The sequence below is a fragment of the Melospiza melodia genome, chromosome Z (assembly GCF_035770615.1).
Source record: "Melospiza melodia melodia isolate bMelMel2 chromosome Z, bMelMel2.pri, whole genome shotgun sequence".
In the NCBI taxonomy this organism is placed as follows: Eukaryota; Metazoa; Chordata; class Aves; order Passeriformes; family Passerellidae; genus Melospiza; species Melospiza melodia.
The window spans coordinates 2,606,337-2,625,382 of record NC_086226.1 but is presented as its reverse complement, the minus strand read 5'-3'; the positions used below and the strand labels follow the sequence as shown (position 1 = coordinate 2,625,382).

General features: G+C 45.8%; 1 protein-coding gene across 6 annotated transcripts in view; it reads left to right on the top strand.

Moving 5' to 3' along the window:
• Positions 1-14,954, top strand: part of LOC134431987 (urea transporter 2-like) — a 302,495-nt gene extending 287,541 nt beyond the window's left edge. For all 6 annotated transcript variants that reach the window (XM_063180299.1, XM_063180294.1, XM_063180295.1 and 3 more), the window contains 8 exons: positions 1,423-1,615; positions 3,531-3,720; positions 4,136-4,264; positions 7,049-7,241; positions 9,158-9,305; positions 10,782-10,916; positions 12,932-12,981; positions 14,257-14,954. In XM_063180299.1, coding sequence (XP_063036369.1) covers positions 1,450-1,615; positions 3,531-3,720; positions 4,136-4,264; positions 7,049-7,241; positions 9,158-9,305; positions 10,782-10,916; positions 12,932-12,981; positions 14,257-14,526 — 1,281 coding nt within the window. In that variant the 5' untranslated portion in view covers positions 1,423-1,449 and the 3' untranslated portion in view covers positions 14,527-14,954. The remainder of the gene's footprint in view (positions 1-1,422; positions 1,616-3,530; positions 3,721-4,135; positions 4,265-7,048; positions 7,242-9,157; positions 9,306-10,781; positions 10,917-12,931; positions 12,982-14,256) is intronic.
• Positions 14,955-19,046: the final 4,092 nt, after the last annotated feature.

The window sequence follows — 19,046 nt, the reverse complement described above, 5'->3', positions numbered from 1 at the left end:
GTGACGCCCGGGTTTTGTTAATACGGTTCCACACAACAACAGCCTCTCTCGCCGGTGCAGCCCTGCCCAGGCTGACGCCGATGCTGAAGGTCACCCCAAAAAGTGCCGTGGGGAAGAGCTGCCGGCAGAGAGAGCCAGAGCACCGGGAACAGGAGCAGCACATCGCCTGTGCCGGGCTGCGCCCAGCATCGGGCCGCCAGGGGCTGGGGGAAAGCGGCTTTCCTTGCTCAAGGACCTTCTTCTGAGGGCGTTCAGAGCCGCGGCTGCCTTTGCCATCCTCCCGTCAGTGCTCCTCTCTGCAGAGCAGCCTTTCGTGCATCCGAGCATCCCTCCCTGCTCCAGGCCCGCCCGGCCGAGCCGCCCGGCAGCAGCTCCCGCCGGAAGATGGTGCCCATATCCCGCAGAACAGGGGGCAAGCCCTGCACAGCGCTGCCCGCTTTGCGGCAACACCGGCAGGAAACCCAGCCACGCTACGACGAAATCACCAGAGCAGATCCCACAGCTGATGCCAGGCTCCCTCCGGCAGCAGGGATGCAATTTTGAGGGTGTGACCTGCAGTGTAGCTCACCGGGCTGCAGTACAGTGTATTTGCGTTTTTTGTTTTTTTTTTTTCTTTAATGTTCATTGGTAATAGATTTTTAATGAGCAAAGCCCCACAACTGTAATTGGAAAATTAATAAACCCCTGCTCCTGCTGAATATTCACCTGCTAACTAAGCATGCAGCCCTGAGCCAATGCTCCTATCCTTGTCAAAAGCCACATGTGGATGCTGATTTCTGTGCAATGCTTTGATGCTACCCCAGGTTGCTCTTGCAGCTCTATCAAAGGCAGATGTGGAATGAGGAGCATCATAGATTCCTGGTGATATACAAAAGCACAAACTCACAACATCAAAAAGGACACACACTTCAGCCTCTCCTCTTGTATTTCCTTGTCCTCTACTCTCTGCTGCTGTACTGGCAATTTGCACTGCTTGCCTCCAGCTCAGTGCTGGACAAACTTCAGCAGGCTCCCTTCTCAGCACCTGCCACAGTAGCTACACCCAGCCAAGCATGGTCAGCACACAGGTGCTACTCAGTCTCTTGGCAGATGTCGCATCTCATGTCCAACCAGCAGCTTGCCACAGGCTGCATCAGAAGCTGGAGTGAGGGTGGGATGCTGCAAGGCACCCATGCCATGTCTCTCTTTCCCCCTGCAGTTCTGTGTGTGTGCCACATTCCCATGACAGCAGCAGGGCAGTGCCTGGGCCCCATCCCTGAGAGGAGACACCACTGCAGCACATACCACTCCCAGCTGTGGATCTGGCAGATCTCTTCTCTATAAACATCCTATCTTTGATAAAAGATACCACCACTGGGTTCTGGCGGTTGTCAGAGTCCAGCCCAAAAGGTTTTTCTAACACACTGGCTCTGTGATTTACAGTTACCCTTTACCATCACCCAAAAGAGGATGGAGCTGGGCGAGATCGTTGTGACTGAACTTCCCAATGAGAGGGAGCTGTACAAGAAGGACATGCCAAGAGCCCAGGACCTGCTGTGGAGAAGTGGAAACTGGATCCACCATAGTTTTGGGTATCTCACAGGAGAAATGAATGAATATGGAGAGTGGATGAAAAGTAAGCAGAGGGATGTGTTTGGGGATATCCATATCACCATCAGTACTTCCAGTGAAATGTGCTTTACCCCCTGAGGCAGAGCAGAAGCAGCACGGTCCAAGCTCATCGCAAACTCTGGCCTTTTAATTGTCCCACTCTCAGGCAGACAATCCACTGCATCTTCTGGCCACCACCATGTCAGCAGGCAAAATTTGGCACAGTCCTGAGATGTCTTTCACACTCAATCAGTTACGTGTCATTAGCATCACGTTTCACACAGCAGTGCCAGAATCACACAGCAGGGCTGGGCGTTGAGTCTCCTGCCTTGGATCAGCCACTGTCTCTCATCCATCTGTGGGCTGATGATGGGGAATTGCCTCCTGATAGAGGCAGAGGCTCTTGAGTTCCCAGCCTTGGGGGAGCAATAAGCACTGAGAGGGTGTTACAATGCCATAAAATAGAAGTCAGGACTGATCTCAAAGGTTCACTGTCCACACAGGAGCAATGCATGAGCAGACAGTCCAAGATACCCATAATTACTGGGGATTGAGAGGCTGTGTAAGACTGTGGGTCCTCTGTCAAGGCTGAGGTTGTTAGCAGTACACCTCCAGCAATGGGAGAGAAAAAAGAGGCATCCATTTATAGCCAGACCAGTGTTATCCCCAGACACAGGGGAATATCTCCTCCTGCTTTCTCTTTACTCCAGTGGTTCATGTTTTGTCAACAACTTTTCTTATTCAGTGTTCTGGAAAGCTTTGGCCACTGTCCTCTGTTATATTTGAATTTTTACAGCTAATACTTGTGTCTGAGACTAAGTGTATTGCTGATACCTGTTGCATAGCTCAACACCAAATATTAATTAAGACTAGTTCAGACAAGCCTGGACATTTTCCTCTAAGAAAACTGTTCCTCCTCCTTGTTCTTCCTCCTTAACACTGCCTGGAAGGAATTCTTAGGAATAAGTCATTGCCCATATTCAGAAAATACCCTGGCACCTTAAGCTGCATCTAATGAACAATCAAATTAAGATTATTAATTTCAAATCTTGTAGAAGATAAAAGCTGCATATGCACATTGTATGACCATCTGAACATCTTGTTCATGGAAGTAGCTCCCCTTTCCCAACCATTCTCCTTGCATCCTCCTTTAATAACACACAGCAGTTTAGAAATGGTTGCAGTTTTCCCAGAAGAGAGGCAGAGGAAAAACTCAAGTCAATTTGCAGTAGGAGAACAAGCAGCAAAATGTTATTGCAGTGCCTTCATCCCACTTTCCCCCTGCACTCACCTGAGGTATCTGTGCTTGGTGTCTGTTTACTCTGTCCAGGTTCAATAACCTTCTCCAAAGAGCAATAACTCTTTGTCCTCTGGAAATGCCTCTTTGCCCTGAGTATTGTCCAAACTATAATTACTGCTTTCTAATTTAGGTTCTTTAGCTCTCAGAATACTTTTTAGAAACCTTTGACCCCCATCTCCCATATACACCATACCTTCATGCTCAAGGTTGCTGATTTTCTTCCTAAAACAGCAAAATCATTTCCTTTTCCTATATTTCCTGTATTTCCCTATATACATACAAAGTATTTTCAGAGTCCCCCCCTGCATTTGAATTGTACACCAAAAAGAGTCTGTCTCATTATTGATTTTACAGCAGAATCTAAAGTGATCTACCATGCAAATAATCCTTTGACTATTCTCTGACAACCATAAATAAATCACTTGTGTGTTTGGCCCTCCATAAATTTTATAGCAGTACCCAGTACATCCCTATTAATTCTCAAGTGCCAGATAATATGCAGAGACAACAATCAATCAGAGACCTGTTTTACAGAAATGTTAATATTTCACCTCTGTTCTATACCCAGAAAGGGGCTGCAATGATTGTACTTTGCTAAAATGATGCATTTCCAACAGTGTTTTGCCTTGATCTCCTCCAGGCAAGCCCTTAATGGTTCAGCTGGTGGACTGGATCTTGCGAGGGACCTCTCAGGTGATGTTTGTCAACAACCCTCTTAGTGGGCTGATCATTTTAGTGGGGCTTTTCATCCAGAGCCCCTGGTGGATGCTCACGGGCTGCACTGGAACTACTGTGTCCACGTTAACTGCACTGGCCCTCAGCCAGGACAGGTAGGTGGCACCTCGTGTCCTCGTGCACTTAATAAAAATTGATGGTTGTGATATTATTTGGAGCTCACTGATGGGTCACCCTGCCTTGTTAGAGACAGAAGACTCAGGTGAAGACAGTGCTGGGGCCAAGGAGAGCTGGCCTGTCCCTGTGGCTGCCTGTCTTCCTGAAAACACCCAGTTCTTTCTCCTTGATAGCCATCCTCAAACCATGCAGGTCCTTTGAGTCACCAGGATCCCCCTCCATCATCCAGCAGATCCCAAACTTCCCCCCTTCCACACACCAGTGCAAGGCAGTACATCAGTAATCTCACTGCTTTTTCACAGGGGCAGGACACTTAGAAATTGTGTTTCTGTGGGCCCCAGAGATGGGCTGCCTTCAGCAAAGCTTTCTGCCTCGCAATTGTTCCCATGGCAGGTCGTCCATCGCGGCTGGGCTGCACGGCTACAACGGGATCCTGGTGGGCCTGCTCATGGCCGTCTACTCTGACAAGGGCGACTACTACTGGTGGCTCCTGCCTCCCGTGGCTGTGATTTCCATGGCCTGGTAAGTGCCACTGCTCCTCATGCCTCCTGAAGGCTGACCCAGAACAGACACCAGGCAGAGCTAAACAAAAAAGTGGAAGGCCTCCATTTAGTAGAAGGCCTCAATGGATCCACCTCGGGCAGCACAACAGCCCAGCCAGGGCTACACCCAGGATGAACCAAAATGGACACAAAATGGACTGCCGGTCATGGGGTCCCTCATTTTTATAAGTTTTGGTCCATTTACATGTTGGACCTAATTGTCCAAGTTCATGTCTCTTGTTTTTTTCTCTTCAGTCCACGTTGTTTATGCTCTTGGGCCTGAAATTTGGATCATTTCTCCCTGATCCTCAGCTAGAGAAGGAATTGTTTTGTCTCCCTGCTCTGTGAAGAGAGCTCACCATCCCCTAATATGAAACTCAGAAGTACACAGTAAAGCGGCACAGAATCTGAAAATAAAAGCCAAAACCTGAGGCATCACTCCTCCTAGGGACAATTCCCAAAGGATAGGTCTGCCTACAAGCAGCTCAGGCACACTGAGGGCCCCTCTGCCCTGTGCCAGTGACTCCAGACTTGATGGCACTGGAGAGTTGTGTTTGTCACCTCACGGAGCTCGTGGGGGACATGGTAGGAGCTGAGGGCACAGAAACACTGGTTGCAGCACACAGGCAAAGCAGCACCACCCCAGGCCTCTGAAAATGGCTCTCAGCAGCAGGACACACATGGGATGGAGGTCATTGCACCCAACACCACAAGGCTTCTTCCTCATCCAAGCCCTGAATCAACCCTGTGCTCATCCTGGGGCTGAATTCAATATTCTCCTTCTCGGATGTGCAACCAGTCATGAGCAGAATTAATTCCTCCAAATAGCTCCAAAGAACAGGCTATGTCCATCCAGGATTAAATTTTGCCATTTTTAAATATGGATCTGAACAGCACTGCAGAATCTGTTTAACAGCCTTAGCTGAAATTAATTTAATACTCACATTTTATCACTGTAAGCAGTAAGATGCTAACCATTATTGGATTTTCACTGCTTTTAAGATCAGATTTGCTTTTATATTTCATTTCTTTAGTCATTCTCAGCAAAGGTCATTTTATAACAATCTCTCAAAACCCAGGACATGTTGCAAGAATGTTTAGTTTGTCTCATCTGCCAGAATTCCTTGAGGCCTTTTGTTCAAAATTTTCTTCATTGTTTAGTTCACAAGTCTTGAGGGTAGAGCTGAAATATTTTAAAATCAGACACTTCAGTGATTTTTTTAACCGATACTTTGACTTTCAGCTTTAGAAGTCAGCATTTATTTAACTGTTTCCTTTTTTCCTGACAAGATGTGTAAGTGACAGAAGCTTTGTATTTCAGCACAGAAATTAGGACACTATTTTCACTGAAGTACTGATTTTTTTTTTTTCCCTACAGCTGCAAGCAAGGAAATCTGTAAACTCCTTTGGGAACCAAACTTGTCAAAAAAAGAATAGGCTTCATCTGAGATTACACAGGGAGAACAAAGCATTTTTCCCACTGATAGTATCTGTACAGCAGGACACAAGATGTTGCTATTGAAATGTCAAATAACTTGGATGGAGTTGTTTTTTATTATAACCAGCTTAATGACCTTCTAGGGCTCAAATCCAGTTCCTTGAAAAACTTAAAGTCTTTAAATTGATTTTTTATTCACTGCTACTTGGAGTAGACCATAAGAGCTATTCAGCTCACCTGTAGCTGAAGAGGTCAGCTGGAAGGAGAACACTGGCCATTTGCACAAAGGACTGGCAATTTCTTCTCTTCCTTGAGCTTTCTGAGATCCATAAAAATCAGATATTACCTTGCCAATATGCTCCCATACAGTCCTTCATGTAGGACACACACTTCAAGTGGAAATCAGGGAGTCTGGAAATGTCCTGAGGAAAGCAGATCAAAGAAAGATTATATTCCAGGTTCTACAGACAAGAACTTTGGGAAAGGCCATGGTATTTCAAGGTTTATATGGGTTTTGTGTTTTGACTCTAGGTTGAGTCTCACCCCAAATACTTTACAAACTAAAAATATTCAATTAAGCTACTTAAAAACAAGTCTCAGTTTTCAGTAAACTGTGTATGATTTCAGATGATACCTGGGCAGCACAAAATTACATCAGTCAGGGTCTGAGTGAAGTCAAGTACCAGCACCTTGCCCAGCTCTGCTACAGTGATGATTTCATCTGTTGGGCCTCAGAGTCCCCAGAAACAGTGTCCAGCACAGTAAATATTTTTATCTTTCTTAATGGAAGATTTTCCACTGCCTTTGATCACTTCTTCTGCTTTATTTCTCTTCCAACCCATCTCCTGATACCCTTCAAACTGTTTAAACAAGAACAAAACAAAAAAGGCCAAAAAAAAAGCAAATTGGGTAATTTCCAACTCCCTCCTGCCTCCTCAAGACAGCAGCTTTTTTAGACCACCTGAAGCTTTCCCCAGTTCTTCACGTAACATTCCCAAAATTTCCTTTTCTGCTTTTTGTTCAAATTTTAAACTGAATAGTAAGTCAGATTCCCTGTCTCTGTCCATGCTCAAATGCTGTATTGGATGCATATATGGATGGGACCTTATTTTCTTCAGAAAGACAAACAGCTTTTGACAACTCTTTGTTTGATGCAGATTAAGGTATTAAGGTATTATTAAGGTATTCACCACCTGGCATTGCTACAAGGAACTGTATTGGCCTTTATTTGCCAAAGTTATCATTTTGTGACCAAAGAGGCAGGCTGTCTCACCACTATAAATTGTGATGAGCAAGTCATAATTCCATTTCTTCTCCTTTTCTCAGCCCAGTACTGTCCAGTGCTTTGGGATCCATCTTCAGCAAATGGGACCTTCCTGTTTTCACTCTGCCCTTCAACATTGTGGTCACCCTGTACCTGGCAGCCACAGGACACTACAACCCCTTCTTCCCCACAACCCTCATCAAGCCCGTAGCTGCAGTGCCCAATATCACCTGGTCTGACATCAATGTGCCTCTGGTAAGCTTCACACCAACAGGTTTGTGGTTTTCACTGAGAAGGTGAGCATGAAGGCATTCTCCTCTGGGTGATGCTTTTATGTGGGTCAGAATTCACAGAAATACATGGGTTGGTTCAGTGCCAGAGAATCCCCAGGGACAGTCCTGGTTCTTCCAGCAGAAAGGCTGGTGGAGCCTCAGGGAGCAGAGAACCCGAGCCTCTCATTCCCCTCAAACTTGGCTTGGCCCAAAACTAGTCTTGAGTGTACATCCAGCACACATCTGGATATGACCTCCTCCTGTCCAGGTTAAAAAAAACATCAGCAACACTGTCAGTGGCAATCTGAAAATTCAGAGGAAACATCAGGATTTCAAAGTGACAGAAACTCATTTATACCCAGTCCCCTCATGTCTAGCTCTAGCTCTGAAGGGTCACCTTCCTAGAGGAGAACAGGGTAACAGATCCAGAGGGTTGTGGTGAATGGTTTAGGGTCCCAGGGGATCCATCTGGCCACCAGTGTTATTGAATATCCTCATTAATGACACAGACAGAGGGATCCAGGGCACCCTCAGCGGATTTGCAGATGGCACCAAGCTGAGAGGTGCAGCTGACACTCCTGGAGGATGGGATGGCATCCAGAGGGACCTGGACAGGCTGCAGGAGTGGCCCAGGGAATCTCATGGGGTTTAACAAGGCCAAGAGCTGGAGCTGCACCTGGGCCAGGGCAGCCCCTGGGACCAGCCCAGGCTGGGGCTGAGCAGAGGCAGCAGCCCTGGGAGAAGGAGCTGGGGGTGCTGTGGGTGAGAGCTGGGCCTGCCCCAGCCTGAACCCCCTGCCCTGGGCTGATCCCCAGCGTGGGCAGCAGGGCAGGGGGATCCTGCCCCTGTGCCCCTGGGCTCAGGTGAGAGCCCACCTGCAGAGCTGCCCCAGCCCTGGCTCCAGCAGCACAAGGAGCTGGAGCTGCTGCAGGGAATCCAGAGGCACCAACGTGATCAGAGGGATGGAGCAAATCTTTTATAAGAGAAGGCTTGGAGCACTGGGTTTATTTATCCTGAAAAAGATGGCTTTGGGGTTACCTAAGGCCTTCCCATACCTGAAGAGATTGTGTAGCAAAGACTACTTACAGTTGGAGGGACTTTTGAAGGCATTCCCCCCAAGGAGAAATGGCTTCAATTTGAAAGAGAATAAGTTTAGATTGGATATTGGGGAAAAATCCCTTTCCTGTGAGAGTGGTGAGGCCCCCACAGAGCAGCTGTGACTACCCCTGGATCCCTGGGAGTGTCCAAGGCCAGGGTGGATGGGGCTTGGAGCACCCTGGGATGGTGGAAGCTGTCCCTGCTCATGGCAGGGGGTGGAATGAGATGATCTCTAAGGTCCCTTCCTGTCGCAGACATTTTTCCACAGAAATCCTTTCTTTCAGATTTCTGTGTCTTCGGGAGGCCAGAGGCCTCCGAAGAGAAGGTAAACAATTATTATCAGCTGCTGTGGAATGCAACAGGGACACCTTGATTGGTTCATTTCCTATGTTTATAATTAAGGGCCAATCACCAGGGCAAGTGAGGGGACTGAGTCCCTGGACACAACTTTGTTTGGGATTCTTTTCTATCTATTCTTAGCTTAGCTAGCAGCTCTGCAAACCTCTCTCTATATTCTATGTAGTATAGTCATAATGTATTATGTATCATATCTTAATAAATCAAGCCTTCTGATCAAGAAACAAGATTCATCGTCTCTCTATCACCAGCTGCGCCCACACAGGCGCTGTAACACCTTCCAATTCAAACCATTCTGAGATTCCATGAGGTGCTCCGAGTCCAGCTCCGAGCCAGGATTTCTTCCTTCCCTTTTCAGCCAGTATCTTGGATAGAACATCTGCTGTGTCCCTCAGGGCACAGACAGACAATAAATAACAAGCACTTTTCTGCCATCTGCTGCAGCTCTTACAATCCATCCCAGTTGGGATTGGTCAAGTGTATGGTTGTGGAAACCCCTGGACTGGAGGGATTTTCCTTGTGGCTCTGCTCATCTCCTCCCCACTGATTTGTTTGCATGCTGCAATTGGATCAGCTGTGGGGATGTTTGCAGGTAAGAAACACCGACCAAATTATTTTTGCAACCAAGGTATCTTGATCCAAGGCAGATTCTGTCCAGACTTTAAAGTTGTATCATCTTGGCCGTAGTGGGGACAACACTCATCTTTCAAACTGTCTCTAAATTTGAAAGCTCTTAGCAAAGGTCACACGACAGAGTGCAAGCAACAACAGAAGCAGGTTTTCTTTAAACTTTGCATTTTTTGTTAGATTTGTAACTCAGACAGGTGGTTTGTTCCACCTTACTTAACTCTCTAGCCATTGGATGTGATAAATCCCATGGAGACCATAAGGAAATCTGGAGAAAGACTTTCAGAACTGATTTCTTGCCACCACAATTGCTTTAAATGATGACCACGAGCAATGGTCTGCCCCAGAACTAATCAGCCAAGGAAGAGAAACAGACTTTACTGGGATGCAGTTTGCTCAGCCCTGCTGTGGATTTGTCAAAATAGCAAAATGAATGCCACTAAAAATGTCCTGTCTCTCCACTAACCAGAGAGAAACAATATTGAGAGACAAGAAGCAGACCCTAGAGGTTAGATAACATTAATGCCACTTAAGAGACCAATTTTAATAAATACAGATGACAGAATAAGTGTAGTCTGATTCCTTGGTAAAGACAGTGATCCAAAAATTTCTCTGTGCTCTGAAGCACTTTATACATGATGTAGCTGTGTTATATTCATGATTGTAAACAAAACTGTCCACAATTTGTATGGCTAAGAGCATATGGCAGAGGTGTGACATTCAGTCTAGAAGGGAAAGGTCAGGGGAAAGTTCTGGGGACAAGCATGGTGATAAAACAGAGTACAGATGAGGACAATACAGAAGGAAATGCCTTAATATTGCTAGTGGTCTGTGCACTACATATTGAACTCTCCTTTTCACTGGTACTCCTGAAGCCTGTGAGAAATCCTACAGAAGTTTCTGAGAGGTCAAATTTGGGGCAGATCCCTCAACTCCCATCCCCGTGGAGAATTTCCACTGCACAGGTGGAGTGACTACCTCTTGTAACTGGACCATATCTCACAAAGATCTCTAGGAAAAATTGAAAACTCTGCTTGCTCCCACAAAAGACATGCAGTTGTGCCTCTGATATTCAAAATTAGGGTACATATGAGGTGTAAACAGTGTGTGTGTGAGCACAGCTTTCTGCAAGGAGGACACCCAGGTGAGGTTTTCCCACACTCTGGCTGGATCCTCCATCTGTGTGTGTGGATACAACACACTCAGTGAATACACAGGAAGTTTTGTCCGAATTCAGCCTTTGAGTCTGGGCCAAATTCCACCGCAGGGACATTATCAGAACTCCAAAATAACGAGAGCCTCCTTTGACATCCTCTTTTTCCTGCATGTGTGCGTGCGTGAGAACAGACAAACCCACCCTGATGTTATGAGGAAGAGATGACAGACTCCTCCTGCATGTTCCTCTCACACCTGAGCTCACAGCCTTGCCTTTGTCCTGCAGCTCTGAGCATTGCATCCCCCTTTGACAGCATCTACCTGGGCCTACACAACTACAACTGTGCCCTGGCCTGCATTGCCATCGGGGGCATGTTCTACGCCCTGACCTGGCAGACTCATGTGCTCTCACTTGCCTGTGGTAAGTATCTTTTACATGTGCTCTCATTTGCCTGTGGTATCTTCCACATTTGCTCTCATTTGCCTGCGGTAAGTATCTTTCACATAAAGGGAAGGCAAAAATTTGGGCAGTTTATTAAGAGATGTCTTGGTTTGAAAAGACAGGCGTCCTCTAAGGAAGGCAGGAGCCTCCCTTGAAATGGAAAATGCAAACCCCCCTCTCCCCAAATTATTATAGTTTTGAAATTAAGAGGCTCTCAGGTAATGATATGGGAGTAGGAATAATAGATCTTTATTAGGAAAAAATAAAAATTAAAAGAAAAAATAAAAATAAAAATAAAATGTAGTAATACGAAACAACACTGACAAAGTCAGAGCAGGAGCTGCCCCCCTGTGTGTCAGGGAGGTGTCCCAGCCCCATCCCATGGTGGCTCAGCCCTCCTGCAGTGCCAGCTGTGGCTCTGCTGCAGCAGGGATCCTGCACAAGGGGGGAGTTTTCCTCTGAAGGTCCAGTGGTGGTGTAGACGGGCCTGGTCTCCCTCTGGGAATGCAGGGGAGCAGAAAGCTGCTCCTCTGGCAATGCAGTAGGAAAAGGCTTCTGTGGTCCAAATATCAGATTGTATCCTGGTAGGAATGCTTGGCTCCTCCCCCTGGCCAGAGCATCTTCCAATGGGATGATGTAATTTTATCAGCCACGCAGGGACACTCACTGTCCCATGAACAGAAGAGGGAGGTTTGGTTGTGGAAGAGATTGAAAAAAACCTGCCCCACCTGGTTTTAAAGGGTGGCCCAATTAACAGAAGATGACTGCCCCACCTCTCATAGATGGCAATAGAATACACAACCCCAGCCACATCTTTCACTTCCAACCTAAGACAGGAGCACAGGCTTAGAGCCAACCATCACTCTGTGTGTCCCAAAAATACGTACTGTGCAAGGGCTGTTTCTCTGGTAGCAACAGCATTGGGCTTGATTGTGCAAGTACAGAGAGAATACTTTTAGACCCTGATAACATGGAAACATCTAGAAAGGGTGGAAGTAGTGTTTGTGGAATGAGCTCAAGTTAATCCATGAGCATGTTTAACCAGTTAGCAACTCAACAGACTGATAGAAGCAGCCTTTTCCTGACTATATGTGTCACTGGGGGAAATGTGTCATAAGAAGGGAGCTGTTGCACCCGGTCAGTTTAAAACCCATCCACCCAAAGACCCCACACCCAACAGCAGCCAAAACCAGGCACTGTGGGAACATTTGGAGAAATTTCCCAGTTAAGACATTCCTGTGAAGATATGCCCAGGCTCCAATTATCTTTATCTCAGTGTCCTGAGCACAGTTTCTGGGTTTCTCAGTAGCTTTTCCTTCCTTGATTTAACCCTTGGGTGCCTGACCTTGCCTCCTGTTCTGCCATTCTGGCATCCTGATGCAAAGAGACCCTTTGGTAACTGGTTGTGGTATGAAGGCACAGGAAAGAGAATTTCTGAAGAATTCTGGAGAATTTCAGCAATTCCCACTGCATGTGGGTCAGGTAGTGCCAAATTTAAAAAAAAAATTAAAGATAAAAGAAATGCCACCATCACTCCATCTTGACGAAACTTTGTTCTTCATTCACCATGCATCTCTACAGAGAAGAAAGAACAAAATGCCCAGGTGCCACATCCACACAGCTGCTAATCCCTCCAAGGATGGGAGCTCCACCACTGCCCTGGGCAGCTGTGGGGTGGGACACCCCTTTCTGTGAAGAAATTTTTCCCTAATACTCAACCTAGATCACCCTTGGTGCAGTTTTAGGCCACTTTCTCTTGGGGCATTTCAACTAATTGTTGAATTCTAGCAGTGATCCTCACATTAGGTATCTGGGAGGATATTTTGCTGTGCATTTGGAAAATGTTGCTTGGGTTTGGGGGTTTTTGGGGTTTTGTGGGTTTTTTTGGTTGGTTTTTCTGGGGGTTTTCTTTTGGGGTTTTGTTTTTTGAGAATTGAGAATTGAGAATTGAATGTTTTTCTCATCCTGAGCTCTCTTTGGTCTTCTCTTTCCAGCATTATTTTGTGCCTACTCTGGAGCAGCTCTTGCTAATGCACTCTCTGTGGTAAGTATGGGCTTTTCTGTTTTACCTAAGGTTTTTTTTTTTGTTGTTGTTGTTGTTTTTAACTGCATCTTGATTTGTTCAAATATGACATTAAGGAAATGCCTCAAAATTCTCCATGTCAGCTTTGACAACACTGAAATGAGAATGCTGCAGCCAGCTGGCAGGTCTTGTACAAACCCTGTGTCAGCTGAATTGTGCCCCTGAAGACTTTATATCTGATAATAAGATTTCAAAGACCTTTGGAGCATGTTATCCACAACAGGGCTGTGCATGTATATGTGAGTTACAGCAACAGCATATGGTTTGAGATTAAATACTTAGTTGAACATTATCTTTCAGGAATTCCAAATTATCTAAATTCTCATTTTCTTCATTCAATCTCTTTCTCCAACACTGCCCATAGATATTCTTGATGTTTGAACTGGGTATGAGAACTAAAATGAGGGGGAGACTGTTCTCTTAAGTACAAAGTTATTATATTTGGACAAATCAAGAAAGGAGTGAAGACAGAAATGCCAGGCTCTGCTTCTTCTTTAAGATCTGAGAGATTAAAGCAAAACCATATTTTAATTAAATTGACTTACTAACTTAAAAGAAAAAAAAAGATTAGAACTAGCAGCTTCATGCACTGAACATTTTCATCTGGCACCCTCTCAGTACTGTGTAGGTCCCCACATATGGGCTGCTTTAAGCACACCTGCTTTTGGGAGTCATCAGGAAAAAGGACACCCACTTTTTTGTCCCTGTGATCTTGCTTTTGGAAAACCTCAATTCAGGTCCAGAGGTGGGGGAACGGAGAGGGCTGAGGGTTAGATGTGATGCCAGTGTGATATTGTCACTGGGGAGTGGAAATATGCATGAATAATACACTCCATACATATTTTACAGAACAGAGAGGGTAGAATTTGGCTCTTCTGTTAGAGAATTCAGGTGTCCATGTGTGAGCTGGGTGTCTTGGCTTTCCTTGAAGTGATCACAGCTTCAGAGCCTGATTCAGTTGCTTCAATGCTGGTGCCAGGTTCCATCCAGCACTGGGATTGAAGCTGCACCACTGACAGGACTGAGGTCTGCAGTGTCAGATGCTTTGTGCAGCCCTCCAGCTGAAAAGCAGACCTCTGTGTGGCCAGCTGAATCAGCATTTGGTGCCCACTGTGCCTTCAGGGAAACCAAGGCTCTCCCAGCTTCCCACATGGAAGAGTGTAGCCACAGGCAGGAATAAGCACAGAGACCAAAAATGGTACCAAAGTGCTGTTTGTGTGTTGTGTCCCCTGCCAGCTCGGGCTGCCAGTGTGCACCTGGCCCTTCTGCCTCTCGGCGCTTCTCTTCCTGCTGATCACCTCCCAGAACCCGGCCATCTACAAAATGCCCCTCTGCCAGGTCACCCACCCAGAAGCCAACCGGATCTACTACCTGAGGATGAGGAGAAGGGCCTCGGAGAGCCGGAGGGAGGAGCAGAAGCGAAGGGAGCAGAAACCCTCTGGCGGCTCAGGGGTTAACAGTGGGGGCACCCCCCTGTGCACCCCCAAGAGCCGCCACGCTCACTGATTGCGGGCACCCACAGCTCTGCAGCCTGGGGCAGACTGGGGGCAGCTTCTCAGGCATCACCCAGGTGCAGCACAGCCACACAGCATCACTTTTGCCAGCAGTATGCAGGCTGGGGATTCAGCATTCCGCACTGGAGAAATCACGGTTTGCCCTTGAGCTAAGCTTTCCAAAAAGCACTCAGGTAACATAATAACAGCTGCCTTATCAATCCACTGGCTGTTAACTTGAAAGTCACCTCTTATCAATAATAATTATAAGAATAGGCAGAAGAACATTAAAGCTGACAAGAGGCCGCATTTAATTTCAGAGGTGTAATTTAACAAAATAAATATGCTGAGAAGGCATTGGTGTCTAATAATAATAAATAATGTAAGAACTAAGTCAAGAGCTGCACTTCAAATTAAGAGCATGTGTATTTGAAAGTGAAATAAACAGACTGTTCTCTTCCTTTCTTGTGTGCCATCAATGTCTAACCCATTTAATACCTCTTAACAGCTACAACACACACAGGTAAATATTCTTACAGAGCACATCCTGTAGCACTTCTGGTGCCATCTCCTGCCTCCTCATTAAGTGCCAAGGCAATGAATATATATGCTTTAATCAGACTAGAAGAGCGACTAGCTAGCAGTGATCAAACATTCTTCTTTTTCTTGAATAATTTTCTGTCTTGCAAATTGAAGATCTCTCTCTCCTGCTGATTGCAGGATAGCAAGTCTGAATCCATACACACATCCATTGGGAAATGAAAAAACTTCATGTAAAGAATGGGATAAACATTTACTGCTGGTGTCAGTTCTTTCTGACTCTTTCATAGAGGAGCAGATCCTTTCCATTAGACCATGAGAAATTAACAAGGCAAAGGTTACCACTGCCACTTTATGCCTCTTCAAAATCCATTCGGCAGGGAAGCTCCAACTGCCCTAAGGAGTTGGCAAAGGATTTTCTCAGGAACCTCTGTGAAGAAGGCCTGACAGAAAGGCTTCCTCACTCTAAAGTTGTTTTACAAGGTCAGTTTAAAATCACAGGCCCAAGGGATGTGAAGATTTAAAATCCAAAGGGACTACGCAACCACAAACACTCAGACCAGAAGCTGCCCCTCTCTGCCTCACGATGCTGGGCTGTTTTACAGATCCACGTGAATATTTTTGAGCAGGTGGGATCCCACCTCCAAAAACCACTTTTTAAAAAGGTGAGCCTGGATTGTGTTCATGGGATTATTTGTGCCTTAATCACCTAAAATCCAGCAGCACCAGCATCTGCCACCCCTCTAAATATCCCATAGAAACAGCATCCAAGAATGAATTTATCCTGGGAGACAAAAACACGGTGTTATTTAAGTTCAGATGTTTGGGGTTTTTTAAACAAGGGAGGCCATTCCAGGAATTCTGGTAAAATTTAGGTCCTACTTCCTCCTTTCTTTTCCAAGACATCCTTTGAGCCATGATATCAGCAAACTAATGCTAGGACCAAAGCAATCTCCTGAGGTCACTGCAAACTGCAAGGTCAGGGACATCCCCCTGTTGCTGCTGCTGCAGAGAGACAAAGAGAGGCAGAATAACACAGGAGGTGACACACAACTGTCTGAAGACCTCTCTGCAGCAGTCAATGGAATATGAAGCACACAGAAACTAGGAGAGCTTATTCATGAACAGTTTAATTTAGATCATGCACAGCGTTAGAGAAATATTTGAATACTAGAAGTGCAAGGTTACTGGGAAAATTACAGCAAAATAATGGCTTTTTTCATCACATATGTGAAGAAAAACCACAACTGCAGTTAGTTATGCCAAACATATTGTTTGTTTTCCTAAAAATAACAGTGAAGCCCAGGCACAATACGACTATTGGAAAGGATTTGTCATCCAAGTGCCACTGCAAGCATTAATTCCTCAGCCACATGAAAATCCATCCTAAAGTCAATTAGTAAAGCAATTTCTAGAGTTGAAGCCTTCCATAAAAATAGAGTATAAACAGCTTTTTTAAGTCTCTAGCTAATCAAAAGATTTGAGTAACTATAGCCAGTACTAATAATTCTTGAAAACAGGCAAGACAAATCAAGTGTCTCCTGCAAGGGAACAGCAGACAATAAAAGCACTAACTGAAGCTATCAGTGGTAGCCCAGCAGTCTGACACCTAGAGACTTCTATAAAAATTTTCATTAAGAGAGAAAAAATGTACAGTTTTCAGTGGGACTAATAATTTTGCAACAGCTCCCAGAGGTCTAACATAAAACAAATATGACCATTAAAGGAGAAAACAAAAAAGTTTCTTCTGCAGTTAGTCATCACTCCACCCAGCTCAACTCTGCCTTAAACAGCATTAAATAAATATTCCTGTACAAACCAACACCTGGCCTAGCCATACCACATGAAAAAACCAACCCCCTAAAATTTTGCCTCAAAAAATTAAAAAGCAGAACAGACTTAGCAAAGTGAAGGAATTACAAGAGAGCTTCCCAGTGAATTAAGACAATTCTAAGTGGAGTTCAATGTAAAAAATAGTAAGTACACAATGCAGTTCCAAGAAAAATGCTTACATTATTGCTTCAAATATTATTTTCAAATATTATTTTTCTTACTTTTGCATTTGCTTCATACCCCTTAAAAGAAAAAAAAAAAAAAAAGGCAACTTTGCTTTTTGAGGGGAAGTTCTCAACTCTTCTCCTGTAGACATAGGTGCTTCTGCTGGTAAGATCAGCCACAGAACTCATACAGAAAAAGCTGGGGCAAGCCCTTTAGATATCTTGGTTTGGGCATTTATGGCTCCAGGATGACTGACCTGGCAATGACTCCTCATGAATAATTAGCAAAGCTGCATGGAGGGAAGGTGGAGGGAAGGGATTTGCTTTCCCAGTGGACATTTACACAGAGGTCAGAGCCACGCTGCCAAGCTGCACTGGAGCATCCTCATTGCTGGAGCACAAAATTTCCCTCCTGATTCACAGAAGCACAGAATCCTATAGACTGGAGAAGCCCCCTAAGATCCTCAACTCCAACCACTCCCTCAACACTGCTAAACTTGACACTAGTCCGTGTCCCCTTGTGCCACATCCACATGGCATTTAAATCCTTCCAGGGATGGGGGCTCCATCACTGCCTTGAGCAGCTGTGTCAGTGTTTGACAGCCCTTTCCAAAATGAATTTTTTCCTGATCTCCACTCTAAAACTGGTTTCCATCATCTGATCTTCTTGGAGACTTAATCTGTCTTCCAAAAATCTCTGCTCTGCCGAACCACCCAGCCAGAAATCAGGTAGAGACTTTCGTTCTTTGGAGAAAACCAAAAAGTCAGAGGTCAAGAGCTGATGGGAAGAGCAGCACAGAGGGAGACCACAACAGGAGGTGGTGGCACCAGGGAGGTGCAGACCCGGAAAACGCAGTGCTGTGCTTCCAAACAATGATGGGGAGATGTGGCTGCAGCACTGCTTGCCCTCCCAGCCCAGCAAAGCACAGTGGGTTAAAGCCTGATGAACAAATTCCCTGTTGGACTCCACTCTCAAGCAACCAGAGCTGCTTTGCTGCAGAGCCTGGGCCCTGCTCCTTGTTCCACTCAACATTGCTGTGAGCTTAAAATAAATATTGTCCTTTTCTTCAGCCCTTCTGCAATGTGACACCTCTTCTTCCCATACCTGCAAGCAATCAGTCCAGACCTGCAGTGATTCAGGAGCCTGAAATCATCAGATACAGGGAGAGTGTGCATCTCTCCCCAGCACCCAGGCTGCTGGCACAGGGAGCCAGCCAGCATCCCAGCAGGCACCAGAAATACCAGGAAAGGCTCTGTGTTCCAGGGGGGCAGTCAAACAACATGGAACCTTCCTACAAGCTGAAAAACCCAAAACTTCAAAACTTGTCAGAATAAGGTAATTCCTAAAAACATCCAGCTGCTGGGGAGTTGCCCTGTGCTCTGTCCGTGCCAGACATCTCCAGTCTGCAAAGGCAGACAGCTTGTCCAACACTGCAGAATTATTTAGGTTTTCTGTAGATCACATCTGCCAGGGTTGCAGAAATGTCACCACTCTGAGGGGGAAACCTGTTTGCTGAATGCTTTCCCTCTCTCCCTCGTCCTCTACATCAGTTTTAATTTGGGAGATGGAAGGAGCTCAAACAGGAAACAAGCCCTTGATTGCAGTTGATTTTACAGTTCTCAGGGGGCTTTTACAGATTCCTACAGCTGTTGCCACAGCTGGAATTCACACATTCCAGTGGTGGGATGAGACATGCGATAGCTGTGTGGGAAGCAAAGGTTTCTCCCACCACGTTTTGCCTGAAAATGAGTTTGGGTATCTCTGACTTGTCATTCAGCAGCTCCTGAGTGCACTCAGGAACCTCTGTGCATTCAAGAGCTTGAAGTCTCACGGAGCTGCATCCTCACATCCTCACATCCAAAAAGGGGCAGCTTTTTGCATAGACAGCTGGGGCAGACAAAAATCCCTGCTCCCAAAATGCGCATCTTCACACAGCACAGCAGGGTTGAAGCACCACGTGTGCGCAGAAGCCCCTCCAAAAGCATCCAGCTATGT